Consider the following 18066-nt stretch of genomic DNA (forward strand, 5'->3'; position numbering starts at 1 on the left):
GCACTTCACCTGCAACATGGCGGAATAAAACCCTGAGTACTCAATTGTACTCAGCATGACTTACCCGATAGTAGAAAAATGAAGACACAAGGATATGCATGGTTTATTTGGAGGAGCTAGTTGGATAGCATAATCTTTTACAAAAGAGCTTACTATGTAAGTCCTTAATTTCAATATTTTAGCATCAAGTTCAGTGAAACCAATTACAGCTAGGTTTGCATCTATCCTGTAACAATCATTTGATTAATAAGTATCACAGTAGTAACCATATTCAATTATCATGATCAACAGAACCATCATGTTTCATCAGTTACTACGACTGCTAGAGTAAGATATGAGTTTCTCACTATCTGGGAGAGACAACGATTCGAATCGATTACATCTAGCTGGACAATCTCAAATACACACCCGTACGAGCCCACATTAGCTCGTGTGGGTCACCGTTCACTCTATTCGGCGGTGAGCCTAGACCATTTTGCAAAACTCATGATCCTGCATCCTCACATGAATTGCCCAAAGCCCGTAGCAAACATGGTCTTGGACCAGTCCCCTTCCTTCAATACTCTCCTTCCAGCAATGCTAACGGTCTAATATACTAAGCCCGAATGAGCTAATCGGCTTCACGCTCAACTATAACTCAGGCCCCTATTATGTGTTTGGTACATTCAATCTCAACCAAGGTCCGACAACGAAGCGGTCCTTAAATGACACAGATGGGATCAAAGAATATATGCCTAGCCAGCATCAACAACAACCATAATAGCACCGGATCCCATCCAGTCTTTGGTTATCCATTATCACCTGGTTCTTTTCCAAGATAGCAAATATAGACAACCATATCAGAGTAACCATCTATGTCTCGCAGGCGATAAGAATCACCCGATTTCTACCGGTCTAAGCATAGCTAAGCACAGAGCGACCTATACATACTAGTAAGGATACATGTATATATATTGTAGACAAGGTAAGAGATGCAGCAATGGGTTTCAATTCAACTCCTATACTTAATGCATAATTACAAATATAACCTCAAGTGTATTTTAAAAGAGAGGTAGGAGGCTTAGAATGCTCCGGGGCTTGCCTGGGTTCGAAGCACAATGTCAATTGGTTAGCTTCGTCTTCAGGACGTGATCAACAATCATGTTTATCTTCTGGACTTGGTTACCGTTACACCACCTTCTGGTCAGCTTCAACACCGTGTCCTTCACTTCTTTGTGTCATTCATCTAACGTACCTAGATGATATGCAATGAGGCAATGCATGACAATAAAGGAAAAGCAACACAAAGTGTATTACAAAGAGTCACAAAAGACAAGCATAAGGTTATACTAGATTTAGACATAGGCACTTAGGTGGATGATGGTTAACTAAACATCACACAACTTACTATGCTATGATAGCAAAGCAACACCAAGGCACTCTCATGCAAGCTAGTCATACCAATCACGATCAAGATCCTACTATTATATCCAAACAACAATTTGAACATCACGCCTACACACATGACCACTCCTTAGCTGGATAGGTTGACCATCATTACAAAATAAGCTCATAGGAAGGCTCAGGTATATTAACTTAACAACACCAAGGTCATGAGCCACATTAGCAAACATATTATCAAGCAAGTTAAAGCAACTAAATCAAGCAAGGTATTTTTTTTGGACTGCACACTACTGGAAACTCGAATATTTCTGTGGGTGATTTTTTTTTCTGTGCGTTTTTCTCAGAACACACAGAAAATTTGTTATTTTTCTGTCGGTATCAAAAAATACCCACAGAAATATCAAAAAACCGACAGAATAATTGAGTTATTTTTCTGTGCGTGACAATACACACAGAAAAATAATGCATACCCACAGAAAAATAGCAATTATTCTGTGGGGTTTTTATAACTCACAGAAAAAACGACACAGGCACAGGAATGGATTCGTCGCGCCGTATTTTCGTCATTGGCGCCAGCCTTCGCGCGGTATAGAATAGAAAAGAGAGTGAAAAAAAAAACAAAAACACCCTAAAAGTAAATCCTCCCACGGCTGCCACCCCAACCCTATCCCAGACGCGCCGCCAGAGTCCGCACTCCGCAAGTCCGCCGCTCCCGTCGCTCCTGGCTCCAAGTCCGCCGCTCGCCGCTCGCCGCACAAGACCACCCCCATCTGCACATTCGCCGCTCACCGCCCTCCGCTAGGCACCCCAGCTCCATGGCCGCTGCTCGCTGCCCTAGGTCCGCTGTCGCCTAGATCTGCCTCCAGCCCACCGACGGCCGTAGCCACCAGCCCGCCGGTGGCCGTAGCCCCTCCGGTGCGTGGCCCTAGCCCTGTGGGTGGTCCTTCGGGCGTGGCCTTAGGCCCGCCGCCGGCCATCCGGGCGTGGCCCTAGGGCGGCCACCGACCGGCCAGGAACATCCCCAGGCGGCTGACTGCCCCTGGTCTCCCTCCCGTCCAGCGCACGTCCCGGCACGACGCCCCTCGTCTCTCCGTCGATCTCCACCGCCCCTATTTTCAGTGGAAGTCTGCTTCCCTCAAGATTTGGCCACCGGTGTTGTCTCCGTCAAATCTGAATCGAGTTTTCAGGTTCCTTGTTTCTCCCCTGAAAATGTATATATTATACTTCCTTTCTCTATGTGTGGCTATATGTATACAGAAGTAAAGCATGGTTCTGATGTACTGCAGTGGAGATTTTGGGCTAAGCAAGGACTGAAGGTTGCTATTGGAGGTACTGTTTACTTTCAAGATAGTGAAGAATTGTTCAGGACCTGTGATTGAGACTCAAAGGTATACTTCTTTCTTCACTGGATTTATTTGCTGTATGTTGTTATTTACTTTATCTAGAGGACAAATCATGCTACTTATCTACAGAAACAAGAGCAAGCAATTTTAGATAGATGATATATGGTGAAAGGGAAAAATCAAAAATCAGATTCTGAAATTCTCTCGACTCACCAACTAGAGTAACAAGCATCAGGGAGAAATAGCATAAGAAATATCCTCATACTCAATGTAATGAATCTTCTTCTTGCGCAAAATTGGTGAAAAAATGGATCTTATAAAGCGACTGAAAGGATCCTGCAAGCCTTCCATTTCATAATGACCAAATCGCCAATCCCGCAATATGAATGATCTCTGGATAGGCCGATCTAAACCCCCTGAAGAACAAAAGGCTCATTTTTCTTAGGTGGAGACAGCAACCACAGTTTATACCAACGAAAATTTCTATTTCAGTTAGGTTTTTTGTCTCTCTATATGCCCTTTGGTAATTATGTAACTCAACTGTATCAAAAAAAATTATGTAACTCAACTGAAGGAGTTGTAAGGAGTTGTGGTATGAATTCAATATAAGAAAAACTAACATGGAGCGACACTCTCGACTCCAAGAAGCCTGAAGGCAGTAGCCATTGGCATATTTTACAATATGTCAATAGTTTTTGTTTATCCTACTTATCAAGTTGTTTTAAGAGAAACAAGCCATTACACATGAATAATGTCAATTTAATAATATAACAGAATGTTTCGGGAAGAATCAGCACATACCTGCATATATCCGACCATGTTTATCTGCTGCCCTGAAAAATGGGCGTGTTTTCTTCTGAAATGCTGCTTGTTGCAGCTCCCTCCAAGCACCCAGCCTGTCCTGTCTTGTAATTTTCCCAGTTTAACAACCTGAAGTTCAAGTGCATTTTGTTAAGATCATCAGAGAAACACCAAATGCACATATGTATAAAAAAAAAGAGTGAGAAATTAAATTATCACAAGTCTGCACAATTTATGCAAAACAAGGGACCCAAGAAACAAAATGCACAAACATTACAAATTTGTTTTATACTTTTGCGGACAATGTGTACACAGGATACTGTATAATAATTTGCTGAGATCAGGGATCACCTTGGAGAATAAATAGTATGAAGGCCTAGGTTTACGTGCTAGGTTGTTAGCACGACCAACAGCTACAAGCCCAAACTTGGGACCATAGCCATCTGCCCATTCCCAATTATCTGACATCGTCCAGAATAGATAACCAAGCACAGGCACACCCTTCAAAACAATGTCTATCAGTGCTGGAAGTTACAGATACATGACAGTAAGGAATGTTTCATTACAAATTAATTTAAGACCGGACCATAATGATTGCAGCATAAATGGCTAACAGGTGCTCCAGAATATATGGTTTCCAAATCAGATCAATCTCGTCAGAAACTCCATTTTCAGTAATTATAAAAGGTATATTCAAGCTCTTGTATCGTTCATTAAACTGAATCAGGATACGGAACAGCCCATCAGGATAAACACCACGACCAGATTCACTGTACTCATCATTGTCCACGAGCTTTAGACCAGAGCCTGATATCACCTCCTGCATGAAAATGGAGTAATCAACTCCTGTTGTTTACATGTTCAGATCATTTATCTAAGCAGCTAGTATTTAATTTACCTGCCCATAGTAGTTGATGCCAATAAAATCCAATTTATCACATATGCTATCAATGTAAGGGAAAAGGGTCAATGAATTAGCCAGTGTGACAGCAGCAACATCAAATAGACCATAGGGCCGTGTAAACGATACATGATGAGCGACACCAACGATTGGCTTCCTTTTACTTTTGCTGTAAAACACCACCAAAGAGTTCAACTCAGAATTGTGGAAATTCATGAGAAATTGCATTTCAAGTAACATATTATATACCTTTCTGAATGTATGTTTTTTTTAACGCACTTTCTGAATGCAACGGGATCAGATGAGGTTACTGACCCAAAAGACTTGGAAGCAATACAGAAACAAGTTGTTCTGGATGAGGAATATGATGAAGAAGCTATTGAAGAAGAGAAAGAGACGGAAGAGGATGATGAAGCAATGGATGAAGAAGATGAAGAAACTTATGATCCAAATGATTTTTGACTATGCAGTCCAAAATATATGTTTTAGTTATGCTATTTGTTATGCATAAGATCCTATGTAACTGTTTTTGAATATGCAGCCAATAGTCCAGTATTATTAATATATCAGTTTGCATGTGTGCTTCAGTATTACTAAATCTGAATTCATTGTGTTTTCTCTCCAATCCTTTATTAATATAGCAGTTTCCATGTTTGCTGCCCCTCCAATAATTGTTTTAAGATGGATCTAACATATTGTATCTACTGCAGATGGTCAGTACACGCAACAAACGTGTGCCCAGTTTTCGTGCAGCCGAAAGGAATGATGGTTCTGAAAGTGCAGGCGGTTCCATGGTCCATTCCATTCGACACACACGCCGTGTAGCCAACAACAGTGCAGCCCAAACAAATGAAGGTTCTGGAACTGCAGGCGATGCCTCACAAAGGACAATAGCTGTTGAAGCTCCCCCAATAGAGCCACCCAAGAAAAGAGGAAGGAAGGCAGGGTCCCGAACAAAATTTAAACAACCTCCACGTGGTGTTAAAGTGGCTCTTAAACCAAGTGGTGACGAGTGAGTGCATTTCTTGCTTGATTCTTTGTTGGCTCCTGATCTTTGGTGCTAGTAATTTGGTAGCTGCACATGATGTCCTTTTACTAGCATATGGCACATGAAGAGATCAATCAGGAACCACTGGATAGGGGTGTTTGGAAACATTGCAATGCTTAGGAAGATAATGTGCAGTGACATTTTTAATTCTATGACCATAAGACAACTGTATGAACATGATTCTATTCTAGGTAGGGCAGCTTCTCAATATTTTCTTCTCTGCATGTTTAGCCATTTGATTTGACCAGACTATAGATCCCACAAAGGTAATTCTTTAAAAAGACTTATGCTGTATAGATCACATAACACTGTTCTATGACTTTAGCTTGCTTCTACCTTCAAGTCTTATCTTATACTAATTAAATTCCAAAAGAATATAGATTAATCTGTCCTAAGCATCTCAAAAGCTGAATTTGGAGGCACTACAGGTAATAAAACAGTAAGCTGCACCAAACTCTACTATTTTAGCAACTACTAGTGACTGTGACTAATTGGTGATTAATTAAGCAGTAAGCTGCTCATCTCACTCAACTATTTTAGCAACCATTAGTGCTTAGATGGTTGTCTACTTGTGTGTATGTATAATATGAATTCTACTTGGTTATCTTATCTCTTACATGTTCACTGTGAACTTCCATGTCCGAATACTTGCATGAATTCTACTGCAGTTGCTGTGAACTTCCATATCCTAGCAGCCTTTTGTGCTGACCTGTTACTTTATTTATAGGCAATTCAGTTATATTTACTACCCGCCACCTTACAAATACACTACTCAGCTTGGGGTCATACTTAGAAGAGAATATCCAGGTGTGATTGTGGAGGTGGATGAGAACGGTGATGAATTCAAGCGCCCAGCTCTGGATTGGGCTGATTATTTTCATAAAAATCCTAAGGCTACGGAAATGACAAGGGGAGAAAAAGTGGTTTCCGAATTTTGGGTAAGATACCTATGTTCAATCTGAAATTTCTGAGCAACATCTAAAACTTGAAATTTCTAAAATCTATGCAATGTGAAACCTATGTTCATGGGTTTGTACACATGCAGCGTTTGTTCCAAGTTGCAGCAGGAGATCAACAAGATGCGGACGGTGTTCTAGAAGCCTGTTTGAAGAAAAGGGTGAGGAACATGATGTATCAAGCCCGTGTGGATGCTGTCAAGGAGTACTACAGGGAAATAAAACACATAGAAATCAAAGATGCAGTAGCGTGCCATATTGACCTCGAGTATGAGCAATACAAGCAAGGAAAGCTCGAGTGGTTGAATGATGAGGTGTGGCTCCTCCTTTGTGCTTATTGGTGCTCAGATGAGTACAAGGTCAAACGTAAGAGGGGGCAAACATCTCGCTCAAGTAATGAAGATATTGCTCAAAACCGAGGAGGATCTAGACCATTCACAGAGACACAACAAGTATTGGTATGCATGTGTATATTCTTTATTCTTTAATGTCTTTTTAGGAACTTAGTAGCCTATTGTATATTCATATCTCATTGGAAAATTTACTATTTTTTAGGAAGCTAACTTTGGACCACAGAAAGCAACCCCTATTAATACATTTGCTGCGATGAAATCTGGCATGAAAAGCCTGGATAGCAATGGTAGATGTGGTTCAATCAGTAGCCACAAAGCACAAAAACGCATGGTATGTATGTGACATGTGTGCTGAAAATTTCTTCTTGTTGCTGCTGGGTCTGATTAACTTGTTACATGCATAACAAAATGGACATGTGTGCAAACTGAGTTCTAACTGGTTCAAGATCTGGTTGGAACCTGTTGCAACTAGGTCTAGTTTTAATTCTGACTTGTTCAAACTGGGTTCTAATTGGTTTGATCTGGATATGGTTCTAGCTGTGGTCTATGACTGGTTGGAAACTCTATTTTCACCGGTTCAAACTGGGGACGTTCTAACCGGTTGGAACTGGGTCTCGTTCCAACTAGGTTCTGACTGGTTTGAACTTGGTTGTGACTCGATGCTGCTGGCTCTGGTTCCACTAGGATCTGTTGGCCCTTAGATTTGTATCTGACATTCTTTAAATCGAGTGTCACATTCATCCCAAACAATTGAATATAAGCTAGCTGATAGGCTCATATATATGTAGATGGTCATGTCAAATATATTTATGGCATGACACGGTCGATGATAATATAAGCGTAAGGTAAAGCTATATTATTAAGTATTACTATTATTAAGGTATGCAAGTATCAATCCAGTGACAGTCATGCACCATAGCAACTGTGCACCACAATGTGTAGTGCCTTTATTTGCCGTGGAATGCCTGCCGCAGGAAGCACAACAAGCAGCCTCTCTCTCTCTCTCTCTCTCTCTCTCTCTCTCTCCCCCTACATATAAGCATATATACATATACAGTCCCTGTGTGGGAGAGGAAGATGCATGTTGTCATCATAATGGTCTCTGGATCCATTGCTGCAACCAGGCTTTGTGGTTGTGGACCTGCTGCCATGCTGCTAGAACATGTTTCCTTGTTCTGGTCTTTGTAGGATGACTACCTTGCTGCTGTTAAGAGGATAGAATGTGCAAACGAAGAGGATGGAGACGGTGCAGACATGGAAGTGGATGGGCATGAGGTTGAGCAACAACAATATTTGAATGGAAAGGCGCTATATGATGTGTCTAGTGGTGCCCCGAGAAAGCATGGGCGTCTTGCCATAGCAAATGGTGCGGTTAAGTCTTCAGATGTCAGGGCAGCCGGAAGGGAAATAAGTGTGCGTCCATCAAATTCAGTGACTATGCAAAACATGTCTCGAGAAATGGAAGAGCTACGTCGTGCAAGTGGAAGGCTGGAACGAGAGAATCGTGAAAAGGACAACGCACTGCAGCAAAACAAAGTCCTTGTAGGCTTGGTACTGGTATGTGCAATGCTCTTGTAAATAATTCACCAATATTATATTTGAATTATCTAATGATTTAAATCTGAAATATCTATGCTTGCAATACACTTGTAGAACCTTTATCAGGAGACAGGAAGGGTTATACCAGAAGAAGCGTTACGACACTTGTCCGCTACGCAAGCAGTTGTGAGTATATCTTGATTCCACTATCAACATGTTTTGTAGCTGTCATATCCATCACTTAGAGATTTTAGTATGGAAAGGAAGTAGAAACTGATTAGTATTTTGTGGGGTACTATTCAGAATGTCAACACACAGTGCAGCAGTGAGGAAGTGGCCTCATGTTGATTGTTGTATAGCTACTGTAGTGAATTTGCATGGCTATTGTAGTGAGGAAGTGGCCTTATGTTGGTTTGTAATATTTCACACCTTGAAAACCAGCAGTTTGAATACTTTAAACCTTGTCCAATTCCACTTACTGTTGTAACCTTGTCCAATTTAGAGGCTTTGCTAAAAGTGTTATATTGTTGGGAGACAATTCCACTTACTGTAACTTTGTTCACATTCAGGCAACTGGGTCTTCTCATGCTGCCTCAGAATCTGCCAACAATGGTAGTGATGTTGGCCACACCAATGGGGATCTTCATGCTGCAAACGTTGACAACAATCAAGTTTCCGACAACAATGGCAATCATGCATCGATAATGTGATGGTTGTGTTTAGTTGCAAAACATGGATGTGATGGTGGTTTCTTCTTTTGTAGAGTTGTGCTTTTGCACATTAACTAGTAGGTGGCTCTAATCTGTTAGCTTTAGTTTTAGCTATAATATGACTCAATGATGCATGATGGTACTTTACTCATCTTGACTGAGACTTGAACTGTTGAGATGAGATGGAAATGCTTTTGAATGTATTGATGCCATACAAGTCTGTGCTGGCTTGGGTGCATAATTCAGTTGAATATATGCAATTTGGCAAATGATGTGGATGTTGCTTCTTATTTAATGTCTGCATGATCCAGTTGCTATATATGTCTATATACCTCATTGCTTAATTGTGTCATAGTAATCTTGTGTTCTCATGATATCTGGCATAGCATTATTAGTTCTATTTGGAGCGAGGAATCTGAGATGATTGCTCACCTGCAGTCCATGTTCTGGAGCAGCAGCAAAGGTCAGAAATACTTAATGCTAATTTCACAATGATCACTGAATCTGCAGTTTTTGTTTTCTGATGGCTTAGTCATACTATATAACAGAGGAGAAGAGAGAGGATCAATGAAAGACTAAGCACGCTGCAGCAGCTAATTCCTAATGGCACCAAAGTAAGTTCTTTTCTTTTGTATTTAGTGATAAACTTTTTTGCTATCAAATTGTGTTTTCAAAGGCCCAACAATTTGCGCAAACTTTTGTGTGAACACTGAAGATAAGTTGTTCTCTTGCCTTTGCAGCTTTGGTAATTGGTTGCATAGTCCCTCATCATGGCGGGGTCAGTTATCTCTCCCTCACCTTCTGTGGTGAGTTTCATATTTGCAGCGGCATATGTTGATTAATTTCTTGATAAAGCATTTAGATATCAGTTATTAGGCTTGTAAAAATCCTCAAAGAGCTATAACCTTTTTGCTATGCTGACATGGACAAATATTCTTACAACATGTAAGATTCTGCTCAATTGTTATTTATTTGCTTTTGCTCTAGGATCTGAAGGCAGAGAAGCCTGATGAGATGGTTACAAATGGTGTTCTTTCAAGCCTTCAGAATTTCCTACAAATGGTGTTCTTTTGGTCTAGGATCTGAAGGCAGAGAAGCCTTTCAAGCCTGCTGTACTGCTATGAAATGGGTGTGAAGTACATTACTGTTTACGCATTCAGCATTGACAATTTTAAAAGGGACCCAAGTGAGGTGGAAACCTTGATGCAGTTAATGGAGGAAAAAATCAATGAACTATTAGAGAACCAAAGTGTAATCAACAAGATTAACTGTAAGATCAACTTTTGGGGCAACTTGGACTTGTTATGTGAGCCGGTGAGGTTGGCGGCTCAGAAGCTGATGGCGAGCACAGCTGGAAACACGGGGCTGGTCTTTTCTGTCTGCATGCCATACAACTCGACTTCTGAGATTGTCAATGCTGTCAGTGAAGTCTGTGCAGAAAGGAAGGAACTGTTGCAGAGTGAACATGCTGGCGACTGTAATGGCCATGCTGCAAATAACGGTGTGCATTCAGAGATTTCAGTGGCGGATTTGATCGCCACATGTATAGCACTGGCTGCCCAGATCCTGATATCGTCATCCGAACTTCAGGCGAGACTCGACTGAGCAATTTCCTCTTATGGCAAACAACGTTTAGTCACTTGCAGAATCCAGATCCTCTGTGGCCCGAGTTCTCTTTCAGGCACCTTGTTTGGGCTATATTACAGTATCAGAGAGCTTACCCTTACCTAGAGCAGAACAGAAAGCTGGCTAAGAAGCAGTTGTGAATGTGATTCCATGTTATTTTTAAGGAGATACCAGGAGGGTTTTGAACATTTCAAGTTGTACAAAACATTTCTAGGGTGCATTAATGAATGTGCTGAACATTTGGATCTTTATATGTATGTTATCTATTATGTTGTGATGAAATTACAGTATGGAGAGTCCATATTTAATATGTTGTTGCTACTGTTCTGTTTCTATATAATTATTGTATTCAATTTGCTGCATGGTTAAGGTTTTTTCTGTCGGTGGTCGGTTATTTTTCTGTGCGTTAACCGAGACCGACAGAAAAATAAAAATTTTCCTATGAGTGCCTCTACGCAATTTTTCTGTCGGGCTTTTCCTTTTTTCTGTGGGGATTAACGAACACAACATTTAAATTTAATCTGGGCTAAGGTAATTTTCTGTGCGTGTAATACATTTTTCTGTGCGTGTAACACCCACAGAAAAATCATTTTTCTGTCGGGCTAATCTTTTTTTCTGTGAGGATTGACGCACACAATATGCTAATTTAATCTGGGCTAACGCAATTTTTCTGTGCGTGTAACACCCACAGAAAAATTATTTCTGACGGCGAACACACAGAACAATTGAATTTTTCTGTCGTTATATTTCCGTGGGTATTTTTCTGAGGGTACACCGTCAGAAAAATATTTTTCTGACGGTATTCGCATTTTTCTGTGTGTTTTCGCACGCACAGAAAAAAACGCGATTCCAGTAGTGGCAGTAAGTAGTCACTTGTTTTAGCCGTATCTGGAGTTATAAGCATCCAACGAAGGTGTTCCTAGACTTTATGGAAAGCTTAAGAAATTGTCTACAACTTTCTTATTATCCTCTTGAGATGATTCAACAGTTAGCTAAGCTAAAAAGCACAACCTTTCAAATATGTCCAGCATACAAGTAAAACCTGACAGGGAATTTGTAAAATTCATAACTACCAAATTTGTTGGCCTAAAATCATGAAATTTTAGGACAGCAAAGATCAGAAAGTTACCTAGAACTTTTATATAGACCACAACCACAGAAAACATCATTTTCATCACGAAACTATCATCACAACAGAAACTACACGTGCAGCTATCTCAGTACACGTGTAACCAAGTTCTTCACTTGGTTCAACAATAAGATCACATATGTACAACTAATCATATGGCTCGCAACTTCCATTAACACAACTAATTGATCATTAGTTATATCTAACATGAAAAGCATATTAACACATCTTCACACATTTTTTTAAGAAAAGGCAAAAGCTATACATGGCAATATATAGAAAACACTTAAAAAGAAACTGCATACTATAAGCAAGACCTGGGCACATATCATGGTAGAAACAGTTAACACACTTCCTAAACATGCTAGAAAAACTATGGATCACTCCCAAATGAATTATTTACATGCCTTTTCTAATTACCTAGCAAACACAAGGCAAAAAGGAAAAGGCTACTTGCAGTACAGTATTAATTCTAGAAAAATTACAGCAACTCCAATATGTCTAACTAGCATGATGCATAAATTTCACAAAGTTTTGATACTTATAGCTGCATTTACCATTTTTAAAAGCTAAACAAGCATCAAACAAGTTAAATCAATAACTCAGTGACACTGTATATAATGAAGCTAAAAATTTTACCATGCATCAAGTTCAACATGAATAGCCTACCATAAAAATTTGACGTCAATTGGAGCAATACAACAACAGATATGAATTTCTCCCTTAAAAGCATGGGCAAAAATCTAGAGCAATATTTTTCCACTAACACATACAAGATTATACATCCACTGCACAGATCTACTCATGAGGATTCCAAAACATCTTCATTTTCTGTTTTATGATTTTTCTACGATTCACTATGAATTTTCAAAGTTTCAACCACATTATAGATAAAAGAAAAAGAAAAATCTAATAAGACAAACACTTTTCATAGAAGCCCCTGCATGAAACTATAATTAACTCGCAGCAAAAACATTATACAACACTATTCATATGAGTCTAGGACTTCGCATATGTAACCCTGGAAAAGCTTACAATCCATTTTCCTCCTTCTTCTTCCTTGGATCGAACAGAGCAGAGCAGAGGAGAGGATCGGCTCGGGGTTTGGCCAATTGGGCCGGCAGGGAGCCCATCGGCTACGGGGACAGCGGCAGCGGCACCCCCAGAGCTGCGCGTACCCATCCAGGGGCGCGGCTGCGATGGAGATGGTCTGTGGCCCTCTGGCCACAGGCACCGGCAGCATGCAGCGGCAGCGACTACTGCTGGCTTGGCTCTGGCGGCGGTAATGACCGGAGGGGCGGCACGCTAGGTGCAGGAGAGAGAGGGAGGTGCCCGGCGAGGGTGGAGGAGGGAAGAGCAGGGAGCGGCGGCAGTGGAGCTTGCTCTGCTCGGCCATGGCGGCGAGCGGAGAAAACAGAGGGAGAGGAAAAGAAGGAGTTGGCGGCCGGCGTGGCTTAAGAAGGCGAGGACAATGTTTCACGGCGCGCCAGCACCTTCTCGAGCTTGTTCACGCGGGTGGCCACGCGTCTACGCACGAGAAACGCGCGCGAAAGTAGCCAAACGGCGCACTGTGGTGATGCGGCAATCAGACAGCTGCCGACGACACTATAGCAACTGACAGCACCACTTCCTTGCTCTTGTTCTCCCAATCCATTCATCCATAGCTCGAGGTCCATTACCAAAAGTTGTAGAACTACGTGAGATCTCCCATAAAGCTTTAAGGATCAAAGACTGAAACTAGATGGTTTGAAGGATTTTGAATTTTGAAAACATATACTTGGAACTAAAAAACTGAAGTCAGTTTCAATGTTACAAATAGATTTGATTAACAATTTTGAGCAATTAATTAATGTCTAAACATTGATCAAACCATCCAACCAATAGCACAGTATCAAAGTATAGACATCACACCAATTCATAGAACCAAAGTTGAACAAATTTTATTTATAAAAATTCATTTAATAATTCACCAAAATCTGAATTCCATAACTGATATTCAAGGACAATCAAAATGGCTAAGTTTGAAAATCAATATTGAATACAAATTTTGAGCTCAAATTTAAACATGTTTGACTTGGAAACACAAACAAACTTTGATTCTATATCAAAGAACATACTTTGTACTCAAGAGTTTATTTTAACAAATTTTTATTTGTTTAAGAAATTTTCATTCCATAAAATCACAAAGAACCTTAACTAATGTTGTAAGCAACATTTCATGTAACATATAAACATAGCATTGGCAACACATATATGCTATATTTGAAATATGCAATGCATTTATGGCACAAGGCTTGATGATTATGCATGATGATGAACATGATCAAGGTTTCACTAACTCAGATGAAAGAGACATGATTAACACTACTCATGCCTACTTTGAAAAAGTAAACATGCAAACAAAGTTTAGGTTAGGGCTCATGCTAGAAGAGTTAAACTCCACACCTTACCACCACTTTATATATCTTGTTTAAGTATAATCTCACTATTTAGCCTGTACTAACACCTGAGGTGTTACAGTGCGCGGGCGGTGTGCAGGGCGGTCGCAAGCGGTGGAGGCGCGCTGCGACGTTGCGGGGGGCACGAGTGGTGCGAGTCTACGGGATTGCCGGATTGTGACAAGCGAGGTTTCTTCCTTCCTTTTTGCAAGCAGAGGGGCGTAGGCGCGAGGGGACGAAGAGCGATTGTCGTAGAAAAAGATGTCCATTCTTCAAACTTTTTAGTTGTAAGAGATCAAAGATTTAGAATTCGTTGCAATAACCACCGCAGTCTGTCCATTTGTACTCCTGGTGCGCCATCGGCAGAGAATCTACGTCCTTGTATTTTTTTTTTTTTTTTTTGCATCTCAACCACCCCACTGCTTTGCACATGCCTCGTCCTTGTCGTATCTGCAACGTACATGCAACATGTTTGTTTCGTGGTAAGGATGGTGGATTATTTACTGCTGTTGGTTTCGTGTGAGAGAAAAATACTATTCTAATTTATAATCCACGATTATATACGAGCAAATGAACAGGCTGATGAGATTCACGCCAGCCGACGCCGCGTCCAATCTGTGCCTTGGCATCATTAAAAGTTATTCAGCCCTTTTTAGTTGTCCGTCAAAACTTTATGCCTTATAACATTAAATAATTTAGACACATAGATAGAGTATTAAATATAGACTAAAAAATAACTAATTGTGTAGATTGCGACTACTTTACGAGACGAATCTTTTAAGCCTAATTAATTCATAATTTGATAATAAAGTGCTACAATAATACATGTGCTAATGATAGATTAATTAGGTTTAATAAATTCATCTCGTGATTTACCGATGAATTCTATAATTTATTTTTTTATTATTATCCAAACGTTCTATGCAATACCCCATATAACATCTTATGTGATACCCAATACTTTACGCCATGATCTAAACACCACCTCAGCCTTCTGCTCACTCATTAGCCTGCTGTGGTTCCGGCATCTCTCAACGTCGAGTCCAGTCAGCTGTACTTTAGACGTGCAGGTGCAGTCGCCCATCCAACTGCAAAACAATGGTTCTACCCGAGCGGCCGAGCCTCAAGGAAAAGAACAAGGCAGAGATGCTTCTCTGCTGGGAGCCCATGCATGTGAGATTCGATTCTTTTTTTAGTCGCTGTTGCCGGCATCCCACACGTTGCGTCCCATCATTTGCATGTAGCATTTAGATCCATTTATGCGACGCAAAAAACGCATGTAAATAAAGAAGATTTCCCATATGCGCACCGCTCCTAGCCGATGCACGGGACACGCGATTTCTCTGCTGCCCGTGTCGAAGTCGAATCACGTTGAAGACAAAACTGAATACGGTTGTTTTTTTTTTGCCGTATAGGATTTTTTTTTAGAAACGTCTTTTACCGTATAGGCTGAGATCATCTCCAAGAGTATCCTAAATCTTCTTCTAATCCTTTTTTCAGTAAGATGAGAAAAAATTCTTCTCCAACAACTCTTAATATATCCTCCTAAAATTGCACTTGGGAAATTCCCATCACGCGTAACTTTACGCGGACTCGGCGTCCCGCGGAAAGAGGTTTCCTGCACGGCTTCATCTTCGCGTGCCTTCGACGACTGCGTCGCCTCCATGTGGCGCCGCGTGCAGGAGACGGAGCGCAGGCCCAAGCAGATGCTCACCTTCCTCCTCAAGGTCGTCGGCGACCTCGACAGGCTGCACCGCCTCGTCGGCGACGCCGCCACACCGGACAACGGGCTCACCTCCGGCGGCGATGCTGCCGAGCCGCCCTCCGCCGCGGAGGGCGGCGAGAAGCGGGCCAGGCTGCTGCTCGACGGTGACAACATGGTGGCGCTCGGCCCCGAGGCTGTCGACTTCGCCGGGTTCTACAGCAGCGGCGGCGTGTTCGGCGATGTTGTCGTGGATGCTGCCGTGGGATCTGCCGGTGGCGGGTGCTCGTTTGCGTTCGGCGGCGGGTACTGAGTGACGACCATGCGCCGCCCAGTGTCAGTCAGCAGCTTGGCCCGCTTGTGCTCCTGTTTCTGCCGACTTCTTCCTTGCCAATGCCATTGCGGCGTGCGTGGCCGCCGCTTGGAACGCCCAAGAGGCAAGACCGGCGGCAGCCGTCATATGGAAGCATGGCAGGGGCCTACAGTCAGCCCATGATGGATGATAATGATGTTATGTTCTATCCATGCTCCATGGATGTCTATTTGATGCTTTTGGTGGATCTGATCTGATTTTATGGGCGGGGGTGACTACCGCGTCGGGATCATCCGAGCATCTGCTTGGGCCTGCGTTCCGTCTCCTGCACGCGGCGCCACATGGAGGCGACGCGGTCGTCGATGGCGCGCTGCTTCATCACGCCGCCACCATGGACTGCCTTGGGTGTCGCTAGGTTTCCCTTGGGCGTCGCTAGGTTTGCCGTGGCCGGCTGTGTGCTTCTTTCCGCCTCCGGGATTGCCCTGGACTGCTGGCGTCCATGGCCGGCTGTGTACGTGCTGCTTACTACTGCTTGCATGGTACTGTTCACATGGTATTGTTTCCTAGTTGTAATGGTTATGATGTTCTAGACATTACTTTCAGATTGTTGGCCGGCCTGACTGGTGGCTGGCGGCATGTGGCTGAAGGTCGGGATGTGTTGCCGCCCTGCTGGGAGGTGCTGTCGGCGACTTGTGGCTGGGAGATGGTGCCGACCTGCTGGGAGGTGGCCACGGCCGGCTGGAACTACAGGGCTAGGTCACGACGAAGGAAGGAGGAGCGGCGGCGGCGTCGAAGACTTTCACGGGAAAAAAAGTGCCCGCGGAAAAAACCTAAGTAGGACCAAATTTTAATTTTTCGGAGTGGAATATTGGGTATTATTGGAGATGGATTTCTTTTTCTCTCCTAATACATTTTTAGGAGTTGAAAAAAATAAAGTTTTTGGGAGAAAAATTTAGTATACTCTTGGAGATGCTCTGAGGGCGGGGAGACAGACGATAGCAGTAGGAATATATTAGGTGTAGAGATTAGATGGGGCTGAGCTGAGGCTGGTCGGACGACAGCAGATTTTCCACAGGCGACTTCGGGGGAATTGATGTTTTGTACCGTTAGATGTTGATTCGGCTTTGAGATTTGTGCAGAACCTGGTCCACCAGCTGAGGCAGATTCCCAGGCATTCAGGGGGTGTTTAGATGAGAGCCTGGATATTCGTTTCCTGGTCTGGACAGAGCCTGGAAGTTGCCTGTGCAGCGTTTGCTTGAGCCTGAAAGCGCCCCGTTCGCTTATGCTGAAATTTAATTCACGCTAATGTTTATATTAAAATATTGTAAGAAAGAAACACTAAAAAATAGTGGTCTTCAGTCTAGACCGGCCAGGCAGCGCGCGCTAGCCCAGGCGACCCAAAATGGCTGCTGGCTGCGGAGAGAAGTTGCCTGGTATCACGTTCACTTTAATCATCATGCTTTATATATAGTAATATATTTATACAATTAACCATAATATTAATTGAAACAAAATAGTACTTATATTTAACGAATCAAGTGGAAGCCTTTATCTTCTTCCGCGTGAAATTTATCACATGAACAGAAGTACACTTCTCTTTTTGTCCTCTCTAATAAAATAATACAGAGATCTGCCATTAGAAATATTAATTTCGAATTAATTTTTTAATAAATAAAAATAATCTAAGTCATTTATTCTGGAAAACACACAATAATAGTGTTCATTATTCATGTACATACAATAAAAAAAATCTCCAGATAACATTATCAGACACAGACTTCCAACCAAACAGACTTTCTATAGTCTTGCCTCACCGGGCAAAAC

At 42.0% G+C, this 18066-nt stretch overlaps 3 protein-coding genes and 1 pseudogene across 3 annotated transcripts; 3 read left to right on the top strand and 1 right to left on the bottom strand.

Moving 5' to 3' along the window:
* Positions 1-3742: 3742 nt before the first annotated feature.
* On the bottom strand, positions 3743-6114 carry LOC136534517 (beta-glucosidase-like SFR2, chloroplastic). Its single transcript, XM_066526946.1, has 6 exons — positions 6094-6114; positions 4678-4751; positions 4426-4597; positions 4114-4347; positions 3848-4028; positions 3743-3750 (listed from the first exon to the last, which is right to left on the bottom strand). The coding sequence occupies exons 1-6, from the start codon at positions 6112-6114 to the stop codon at positions 3743-3745; spliced, it is 690 nt and encodes a 229-aa protein (XP_066383043.1).
* Positions 6115-7038: 924 nt separating this feature from the next.
* LOC136534518 (uncharacterized) lies at positions 7039-9034 on the top strand. The gene is made up of 3 exons (XM_066526947.1): positions 7039-7116; positions 7974-8342; positions 8894-9034. Exons 1-3 carry the CDS (start codon positions 7039-7041, stop codon positions 9032-9034), a joined length of 588 nt encoding a protein of 195 aa, XP_066383044.1.
* Positions 9035-9767: 733 nt separating this feature from the next.
* Positions 9768-10860, top strand: LOC136534522 (dehydrodolichyl diphosphate synthase CPT3-like; annotated as a pseudogene).
* A 5031-nt stretch (positions 10861-15891) lies between these two features.
* LOC136534519 (heat stress transcription factor C-2b-like) lies at positions 15892-16242 on the top strand. The gene has a single exon (XM_066526948.1). It carries the CDS (start codon positions 15892-15894, stop codon positions 16240-16242), a length of 351 nt encoding a protein of 116 aa, XP_066383045.1.
* The last annotated feature ends 1824 nt before the right edge of the window (positions 16243-18066 follow it).

The sequence above is a fragment of the Miscanthus floridulus genome, unplaced genomic scaffold (assembly GCF_019320115.1).
Source record: "Miscanthus floridulus cultivar M001 unplaced genomic scaffold, ASM1932011v1 os_2018_1, whole genome shotgun sequence".
Taxonomy (NCBI): Eukaryota; Viridiplantae; Streptophyta; class Magnoliopsida; order Poales; family Poaceae; genus Miscanthus; species Miscanthus floridulus.